At 29.8% G+C, this 10,500-nt stretch overlaps 1 protein-coding gene and 1 non-coding gene across 3 annotated transcripts; one reads left to right on the forward strand and one right to left on the reverse strand.

Moving 5' to 3' along the window:
• Nucleotides 1-259: 259 nt before the first annotated feature.
• Cdk4 (Cyclin-dependent kinase 4) lies at nucleotides 260-7,956 on the reverse strand. 2 transcript variants are annotated; one of them, XM_088202292.1, is made up of 9 exons: nucleotides 7,924-7,956; nucleotides 7,717-7,807; nucleotides 7,492-7,633; nucleotides 7,262-7,430; nucleotides 7,062-7,197; nucleotides 1,842-2,009; nucleotides 1,602-1,762; nucleotides 1,410-1,542; nucleotides 260-485 (listed from the first exon to the last, which is right to left on the reverse strand). In XM_088202292.1, the coding sequence occupies exons 3-9, from the start codon at nucleotides 7,631-7,633 to the stop codon at nucleotides 390-392; spliced, it is 1,005 nt and encodes a 334-aa protein (XP_088058418.1). In that variant the 5' UTR covers nucleotides 7,717-7,807; nucleotides 7,924-7,956; the 3' UTR covers nucleotides 260-389. The 2 variants fall into 2 exon arrangements, with proteins under 2 accessions (XP_088058418.1, XP_088058419.1); XM_088202293.1 differs by having other exon boundaries at nucleotides 7,901-7,931.
• A 1,137-nt stretch (nucleotides 7,957-9,093) lies between these two features.
• LOC148227719 (5S ribosomal RNA) lies at nucleotides 9,094-9,212 on the forward strand. Its single transcript, XR_015812156.1, has one exon. It is a non-coding gene; the product is annotated as a 5S ribosomal RNA (ribosomal RNA).
• The last annotated feature ends 1,288 nt before the right edge of the window (nucleotides 9,213-10,500 follow it).

Below are 10,500 nucleotides of genomic sequence, written 5' to 3' on the forward strand. Positions count from 1 at the left end.
AGAAAACCTATTGTAATTTATCATGGTGATATTTTAAGTCAATAATTCGCCGAAGAAAGCACTTTTAGCAACAGGGGCGTGATTTTCTACGTTCCAGAAATCGAATATTATATATATGTTGATGTTTATTAAATAGTTAAATATTATTTACATGGCGAATAATCATCGACAAAGGGTTCGATCGTGATTTAAAAATAATATATTCTACACCCTTCAGTCCTTTATATATCACCTAGTAGTTAAAATGAAGTCAAACATATATAAACTAAACTGTATATTTATGGCGATTTGAACCAATTCCAAAAATCAGAATTGGTCATTAAGATATGTAATTTGAACGTGAGATCTACTTTATTGAGATCACTTAGTTATGAATTTATTTAATTGATTTATTGTGAAATTGGAATAAATCCATTCTCAAAATAAGGATCGTTGAAGCAATCTGCAGCCATGGGTCTATCGGTGGGGTCGAAACAAAGCATCCTCTGTAAAAAAACGAACATTAATGACTTACAGTTCCTAAGAATTACACTACATAACAAGATTTTTGCCATAAATATAAGATAATTTAATCAATACATAGAAGTATTGATTTTAGATGCATCACTATTATTTTATTATCATAAATTAACCAAAAATTATACATGATAACAAATCGCTTTATGCTCATATTTTTGCACAAAACAAGAAGACACATTTTTTAGTTCGATAAATAAATCAATGCTAGTTATACTTGTAATTAAACATTACAATTTAGTATTTTTTGCGATTCTACTACTGTCAAGAAAATATTAGTAAAAATTACTACAAAAGAAATCACACATAAAAACTTGTATCTAATATAACAGACACGTACAACGCCTTTTCAAATTGTATTGCCTAAATCTCCACAATTTACAAACAAATGTGAAATATTGATAAATTTAGATGTCATGAAAGTTACCATAAAAATAATTCAATTATATATAAAACACTAAATAGAAAAATGTTTAAATCTCTTTTAGAGGAAGTCGATACGATGGTTTCTAATAAATATAGAGAAAAAATAATACAAGTTACAATTTCTGAAAGTAGCATTCCAATGAATATCAAGAATCTTTATAAGCGTTGTTCAATTAGTTTCTTTTTAGCTACATAAATAAATCTGTCAGTTTGGAATTAGATCAAAAATTATTGAAAACTTCTGTGAATTTTATGTAATCAATTATGTTTTGCTCAATATTTCCCAATGCCAAATATCTAATCAAATTCTTGATAAAATATTAATAAAAAAATCTTGAAATATACGAATTTTAATGTAATATAAATATTATATTTCTATTACGTAGTAATAGTGATACATACACTTGTTCAGTCAAATTATTTTGTGGCAAAAATAGCTACCTTGATGTAATGACTATTGAACAAACCTGAATTAATTCCTTGGCACGTGGATCTATGTTGGGACATTTTTTAGATAAATCTCTCGGTAAGTAAGCTCGGAAATTTTCACGAGGAAGCGTATTAGCAGGCCACGATTTGGCGTCTGGCCGACCGATGACACTGTAATATATTTAATTGTTATTTACACAATATAATCAATTTGGATAATTTTTTACTACCTAAATATTTTATCTAGTTGATCAGCTTCCGAATGACCTGGAAACAACGTTTGCAGCGAGTGCAATTCATACAAAACTGCCCCAGCTGACCATATATCCACAGCGGAATGATATGCTAGTCCTAATAATACCTCAGGCGGTCTATACCACAATGTTACAACCTGAGAACAATACAAATCATAAGATAATCCACGGTTAAATAAAGTATAAATTAGATCGGATTAAAAAAAAATAACTTACCACTGTAGTCAGCTTCATTTCGGAGTCGTAAGTTTTGGCTAAACCGAAATCTGCTAGTTTAATATTACCGGATGATGTAACTAGGAGATTCTGCGGTTTTAAATCTCGGTGTATAATCCGATGAGAATGTAAAAAGTCAATACCGCTGAGAATTTCTTTTGACATGCTCTGAAAAAATAAATGATTGTTAGGAAGATATAAAATCACCAGATTACAAACACGTCAATAACATAAACATTACGAAACATCGCTCAAGATAATTTAGCATTTTTCACAGTAATATCGACTCAACCTGACTCATACGTGTAGAATTCGGTAAAGTAATTGGACTTATTTGGGTAATTTAAATCAATATCTTTAGAAGAAATTCACAACATTATTTGTAAATTAAAAAAATCAACCAGTATTGATGAATTGGATGTAAATATATTTAAAGAAACATGGGTAAATAAAGTACTGATAATTTAAAGATTGCTACTGTTATACCCATACATTAAATAAAAAATAGTAAGTAAATGAGACCAATTAAAAATAGCAATCAAACAATTAAAAGGTTTTTATTATTTCACAAAACATTCTGCCTGAACAACAATCGGGATTCAGAGAAAAACATTCCACTGAGACTGCAATATAAGTAGTGATAAATGATTGATGGCCAAGGATAAGAACAAAATCACTATAGCAGTTTTTTTGGATTTCAAGAGAGCTGTCGAAACAATAAACAGAAGTATAATGTTAAATAAGATATAGATTATAGATTTAAGTGAAATAGTTTTAAGATGGTTTGATAATTATTTAAAAAAAAGAAAGTAAAAAAATGCTTATTCTAAAGAGAAAATAATCTTATGGTGTACCACAGGGGTCCAAATTAGGACCATTGTTGTGTATAATATATTTAAAGATATATTTAATAATAAAGAAAAATGTAAAATACATCTGTATGCAGACGACACTTTAATTTATTGCATAGGTGATAATGTTAAAAAAATAATGTACGTAAACTATAATCTATTTATATTATTTATTTTCAAGAGTCAGTGCGCAATAACATTGTTTAACGCGTAATCATAATGTGCTCTTAAATTTCTGCCCCGTGATTGGTCGTTCACAACGAATCGATTCATCTGATAAAGAAACGACCAATTACAAGACAGAAATTTAAGAGCACATTATGATTACGCGTTAAACGATGTTATTGCGCACAGACTTTTGAAAATAAATATACTATAAATGAATGTTTATTTATTATAAAGATATGTTAGATAATAATATAAAATTAGTTATAGAAATAGTTTATAATATAAAATATTTAGGAGTAATTGTAGATAAAAAATTAAATTTCAAGGAACATTGTAAATACATCCTAAAAAATGAATAGAAAAATAGGTATATTATCTAGGATGAGAAATATGTAAGCAAAAAAATAATCTACAATAGTATTATAATGCCCCACTTGAATTATTGTGCAACATAATTATATATTTTTAATAAATTAGATAAAACGATGTTACAAAAATACCAAAATCGGGCAATGAGAGTAATTTTAAATAAAAATAGATTTACTAGTCGTAAAAGTATGATTGATAGATTCGAATACCTAGTTGGATATTTAAGAAATATTGAAGATTAACGTTTTAGTATTTTTATATAAGTTAGAAAATAATATGTTACTAGAGTATTTAATTGCGGGCTTATTTGCGAAAATTAGAACCTAAACTTATTTTTTTGTCTAATTTAAAATACAGTTTCGTAATGATAGTTTTTTATATTCACAATGGTAAAATCAGTAAACGATAAACTGTGGATCGCTAACCAATAAAATAAAAAATAAATTTATGTTTAGAATCATCAAATATACATATTTTAAAAATAAAATCGATACAGATTATGATAAAATAATAATGAAATATTAAATAATGACTTATTTTTAAAACTACAAATATCAATCTCTGAGACCTCTACTATAATTACTTTATTTTTAACACTTAATGGTCGATTTACGCGGAGATATTTGCGAAAAAATGTTGATACATCGTTACATATTTTGATCCCAATTTCTCATGCATCATATCAAAAACAATGAGCTATTTCAGTGACTTCCAATCGGTGTTATACATAGGTCCAAGTATTAGCAACAAACCTCATATTAGGGATTAATGAATATGTTCGAAGGTCTTTAGTAATAAAAAAGCAGGGACGTCATTGGGGACATTTGCCCCTCCTTAAATTTGGCTAGAAAAATGCATGTCATTTAATTAAATACTATGAATTCTAATGAAATAGAAATATTTAAAAAAACTGAAATGACATCCCTGATTCTAAATCAGAAATTCTTGGGTTATCCCTAAAAGAAAATCTGAAAAAAAACAGTCTCTAATCTCTCCCGAAAATATTTTTTAGAATATGTCATTTCAGTGAAATCATATCGAAATTCATTTTCACCAGTAGATATATATTTATAATAGCGAAAATATAATTTAACTGATAACGCTAATAAGCTGCTCTAAAATGAAACTAAATTTGACAGTTGCGAAACGTCCATTTGCTGTTCAAACCCAAACCTAACCTAATAAAAGTTATAAAACTAATCATATTTCAGAACTTTCATTAGGTGAAATACATATTACAACTTAGCCAACTTATCTCTCAGGGGAATAAGCTGAACAAATGTACAGACAAATGTCACATCTAGCATATTGCGCCATAGTTTGACTGTACTTCAATATTACACTATGTTTCATAAATATGATAGCTATTCTTATCGATATAACTACCGACTTTTAATATAAGAGTATTGGTTAAAGTATATTCAAAACAAATTTTGGTCAATAGGAGGGCGCAAAAAGTATTATCATTTCTCAGAAGTCAAAAATTCACGGCAAAAGTAATAAAATCGTGTCAGCGCCGTAGCAGTGTGAACAAGCATTCCCACTGTGACGACACGATTTCATTGCTTTTGACTTCTGAGAAAGGATAATTGTTTTTTGCGCTCTCCTATTGGTCAAAATTTGTTTTAGATGTGCTTTATTCGATTCTCACATATCGTAAGTCGTAATATTGTTATTAATATTGTCGGCGACGGCACGATTTTATTGCTGTTACACAGGAGAAATAAGAAAAGGCAGAGTTTAATCTTATGAATTAGTTGGTCTAAGTAAGCTTTTTTCATTCATCTTGTGAGAGAAGCATACAAAAGGGTAAACACTTGTTCACTTAGACATACTTATTTCCACACACACTGATAAACTATTCTACTGAGGACTTTTTTGAGGATAAACTATTCTATTGAGCTTTTGCTTAACCTGGAATTTTCCGCATTTAACACCGTTGTCCGACACTGACACCTGATTTAATTTGTATATTGGTATAGATAACTTGTGCAATAAAAATAAATACCAGAAATATCTAGCCAGTTTCTCATTGCCTAATAAAAACAAGTTCATGCTATATTTGTTGTTTTATGCTAAAGAAAATGTAAATAAAACCAAGGTTTCGCATACATATAATAAACTAGATAAACATTGCTAAATGATTCACTTATTGTGCCTCCTTTGGAGAAAATGTGTTTAGGATCCTTACTCATGTCAATCCCTTCGTAATTTATCCAGAAGCATCCGGAAGCGATCGATCAAAGACAATGTTGTTCTAGATTTATTGTTCCAAAAGAAGAAAAATTTGCCACCCGTACTTTCGAAAATATTTTTTTTTATAATTAATGAGTATTTTAATTAAAATATTTAATATATCGAAACAATAGATGTCGGGGCATTCGAATGTTTTGGTTTTGCTAATCAATAATCATGGTGAATCATGCGAGCGGTACTCGGGATTATTTTTTCGGTTAATTAATTAAAATAACAATAATAACGCCAATACGGGTATTGACAATTTTTTTCTCGGTAATACTGGAATTGAAAATTAATCCCTAATAGTGAGTATGCCTATAAGAGTACTGGAAGTAATAAAAGATAAAGGTGATGTTACTAGATATTATATTTTTTTAATTAAAAATGTGTATATATCATTTTTACTTTCTTAAATTACATAAAAATAATGTCTGGTTCAATTATTTTGGCACACCACTGTATATCTATCGGTGAAAATGTATTTAGACTTCACTAGTGAAAATATAATATCACTGAAAAATACACATTCACTGTAGCATTTATACATTGCATGTATTATGTAAATGTAGACATCAATTTAATAGCAACTGCCAGATAAATTACATTTTTACTGTTAAAAATATACACATACTGGTGAAAATGTGTTCCGACATGATTACACTGAAATGACATATTTAAAAAAAAACACTTTTGGGATAGATTCGAATCTCTTTTTAAATTTTTTTTGAGGGATAACCCGAAAATTTCTGGGTTAAGAATCAGGAACGACATTTAAGCTTTTTCCGAGGGGTGGGGAGGGCAAAAGTTTGCCAGTAAGTTGTAGTTTCTTTAATATTTCGGAAAATGCCCCCACATGTCCGTCTATCACCCAAATGGCGTCCCTGGGGATGAATAAATCCAGGACGTCTGGTCACTTCAGACTTGCAGCCTACAAGATGCAAACATAGTATGTTTAGCACTTTCTGCGCATCATGGCGAACAAGCCCAAGAAGCCAATGACATCAAATTTTAAACCCTATATCAAAGCTGTTTCATATATGTTAGGGTTGAAACGGAATCTTTAACTAACGACATCTCTTGATGTTTGTTTAAAAACATTTGTAAATACATATATTTAAATTAAATATTTTTCAAAGAATTAATGGTGTTTCCAATTATCACCACCGCGGAGCTGCCATCGATTTATCATAGAATTGTATGGAGCATGAACGTTTTTTACAACATACACCGAACATTCGACACATATTCTTACTTTTATGAATTAAAAAAAAAAATTTAGATATATAATATATATATATATATATATGTAACAGGGTATGTTTATGTACAAAAAACTCATTTCTTAATTTATTAAAAACAACGCTGCACGCGGATGTTGTATGGAATTTTTTTGAACAGGGCAAAAGGCAAAACTTTGTATTTTTGTTATAAATTATAAAAAATACACACCAATTTTTAAATATCTGCGGTATTTAAAATTTCATTAAAGTCATTGATTTAATTATATTTATAGAGAAATCGTTAAGTAAAATGTTTTATATACAATAGTATTTTACATAAGTAAAAATATTGACATAGTTTGTTAAATATTTACCCATATTTTCTCCGGAGCTATTCCGTTTGGACGCGAATTTTCTATATAAGAAGCCAAGTCTTGTTCGCAATGCTCGAACACCAAGTATAGTATCAAATGTGTGGGATTTAGCGGCCCGTGACAGACGTCTAACAATCTAAAAAGCAAATTGAATAAAAACGTTCACAGATCCGATCAATCGGATAGCAATAGCAACTCACTTGACGACGTTGGGATGTTGAAAGTTCTCCAATTGCTTCAATAGCGCAATCTCTCTCAACGTAGATAAAGGTACTCCGTCTTGAGACTTTGGTATTCTCACTTTCTTCAAAGCTACGACGTTATTGGGGTTCAGCAAATCTCTAGCTTTGTACACCGTTCCATATGCACCTGAATTATGAATAAATTTGATGAAAATGCGTTTCTATCGATCAATATAAACACAATTTACCTGTTCCGATGACATTTAACTCTTTGTAATTACTCATGGGTCTGATTAGCGCGTTGATCGGCTGTTCGCATTCGCCGGGTGGTGATTTTGGCGATGCATGGCCAGAACTGGCTGTGGAAGAACCCGTTACTTCATCGGCCATCTAATAATAATAATAAAGAGATCAAATCTATAAACGAATTTGTCAGCAATGCCAGATAAGTACGCTTTAAGCGATTTCCTTACGACGGCGACGTCTGTGTAGACTGTAGACAAACTTTCAAATTTGACATTTGAGGTTATGTATGTTATTTTGCATCTTGTTCACGTTTTAATACTAAAATGGTTTATTCAAATGTGAGATTATCACAAAAATGGAATTGTTTACACGAAACTATTTTTAAAATGTAGTCAAGCTAGTAACACATACAAACGAAAACAAACTATTTTTACCGGTAATAACAGTAGGTATACAGCGACGGGGCTGCCACTGATAAAAAACATTCATTCATATTTCCTTATATTTTATTTTGCAAAATTAGTAGATGTGTATTTTTATGATTTATATTTTTCAATTTTGCACTTATATATAACTTTAAACAGGGAGGCCCAAAAATATGGTTATTTCGTTATGGTTAAAAATGGTTATGGGAGAGCTACGTCGAAGCGCAGAATATTAATGCGCTTCCCAATTATTTTTCAAATAAAAGTATATTTAATATTTTTACTTTGTTAAATAAACTAACTTCGGTTTAAATAATATTTATAGCGATGGCCGAAAGATATAATAAAATCCGACGAATCGAAAGGTGTACCGTTTTTTTCGGATAACGAAAACGTCGTTGAAATGTTCGAATCAGACAAAGTTTATTGCAATTACGAAGTCAGTACTTTTCAAATTTATATTTTAAATTAGTATTTATTATAAAAGCAGCAATAACATATTTTCATTATTTACAGTAAAGTTCATATCAAATATGTCATATTCATCGGAGTGTAACGAAAATACGTATAATGTTAGTATGTTATCAACATTTTATTATGATCAAAATATGTCAAATATATATTATCTTGCAGGGAACTTTTTATATATCGAAGTCGTATAATTGAACGACATGACAGAAGGACGTTTATTTGCATAAACCCCAAAAGTCAGCGATAAAATTCGTAAATTCAAGTAGACGTCGTATATACGGATTTTGAGAAGGCATTCGAAAAAGTTTGTCATGGGTTATTATTAAAAAAATCGTCGGATGGTTTAGATATCATTTTTTTAATGTCATTATTAATTCCATACGTCCCGGTTTCACAAAATTTCCGAGATGACTTTTGTTTTAGCTGTCCCAGTTTAGAATTTCATGATTATGGTAAGCCTATGTATCATATTTACTTATAACGACTTAGTAGTGCTCCAGAATTTAGGGACGAAAGTTTTTAATTTTAAAATCGTTTTATTTCGTATTTTTTAAAACAAATTGAGTTAAAAATCGTAGATTTTTTTTTTAATTTGTTAAAATCGTACTTGTATTGCGAATCGAAGTCAGTTCAAATTTTCTACTTCATTTCTAAATATAATCACTTGATTTACTGATGCGTGTGTTTCAAAAGTAAATTACGGCTCTCGCCAACGACCATACCATGCTGAATGCACCGGTTCTCGTCCGATCACCGAAGTTAAGCAGCATTGGGCCTGGTCAGTACTTGGATGGGTGACCGCTTGGGAACACCGGGTGTCGTTGGCCCCTCTATTTTTTTTCTAGTACCACTATTTCATAAGGCATAATTTTATTACATACAGTATCATAATTTTGTGAACATATTAAGAATTTTTCAGTTTAGAGATTACATCTATGAAAAGTATATTGCTATAATATATGTACATATATTATGAGCAGTTTTGTTTACCAGCAAACGCTGAATTATTTTAAGATCTTCGCCCGAGTCTCGACTACCTCATAAAGAAAATACTTTTTTTTCGTATCTATAAAGTTCATTAATACACCTGGATGCTAGAGTTTCTATAGTTCTCGCTACTTTTTCATTCCCGGCACTCGATTCGCAGCTCTGGATCATTCCCGGGATCCCGAGTCTCGTGATATGTTGATAAAAAAAATTAAAATCAAATATTTTATGATTGTTTTTTATAAAGATTGTTCATTTTATTTCAATTAAATTTTTAATATAAATTAAACATGTATCGACAAAAAAGTACTATTTATAAATAAAAATACAGATATAATAATTTTTTAATATTAAAAAAAAAACATCTATAAAATCAAATTTGAATGAAATATATTGTATGTAAATATTTACAATTAATCTATTATATTACAAAAATATTTCAATTAAATACACACATTAAAACAATTTAAATAGCATTTTAAAAATACTGAAATGTTCAAATTTACATCTAATAGCCTGCTTCTCGATTTTGTACAGGTATTTCAACCAATTGAAAAAACTTTCTCTGTTTCAACTGATGTCGGTTTGATGGTCAACAGGGAAGCGAACAATTTTTGTAAAATAGTTGTTCGCTCTCGTATAGATTCATAAGCTTTTATTTATTTTTTAAAACTAAAAATATTTCCTTGTACATTTTTTCGTTGTGCTTTAACAGCTACCTATTTAATTCCTGACTCATTGTCAGACACTCTGTAATATCAATATCTGAATGTACAATAATTTCATTTAGTGTGCTATCCTTTGTAATTAGAGTTGAAGGATATAATCTCTTCATCATTGTTTCTCCATATAATATATAGGGTGTCCCAAAATCAACGAACGAAATTAAATTTAGCGAACTCTCTTCGCTGTGCATGGTCATTAGGCTTCAGTTGTTGTGATAATTTAATTTTGTAAGCATGGAGACAGATCTTTTGTGAGTATACGCTGTAAAGAGCTTCTTGAAATTTGCAATTCTTGTCTTGTTCCGGGATTTTCACCAACACTCTAACGCACTGCTGCGATATTGACATTTCCAGTCCAGTCTCTCTGAATTTTTCAATTAATCTCTTCGCAGTTGACGAACTT

This window comes from Plectrocnemia conspersa, unplaced genomic scaffold (genome assembly GCF_051122295.1).
Source record: "Plectrocnemia conspersa isolate PC_06_02 unplaced genomic scaffold, ASM5112229v1 ptg000013l, whole genome shotgun sequence".
In the NCBI taxonomy this organism is placed as follows: Eukaryota; Metazoa; Arthropoda; class Insecta; order Trichoptera; family Polycentropodidae; genus Plectrocnemia; species Plectrocnemia conspersa.

Coding starts and splice junctions, on each gene's coding strand:
- Cdk4 (XM_088202292.1), bottom strand. CDS start 7,633: ATGGCCGATGAAGTAACGGGTTCTTCCACAGCCAGTTCTGGCCATGCA. Junction 7,198..7,261: donor CAACATCCCAACGTCGTCAA/GTGAGTTGCTAT, acceptor TTTGCTTTTTAG/ATTGTTAGACGTCTGTCACG. Junction 1,543..1,601: donor CAACTAGATAAAATATTTAG/GTAGTAAAAAAT, acceptor AATATATTACAG/TGTCATCGGTCGGCCAGACG.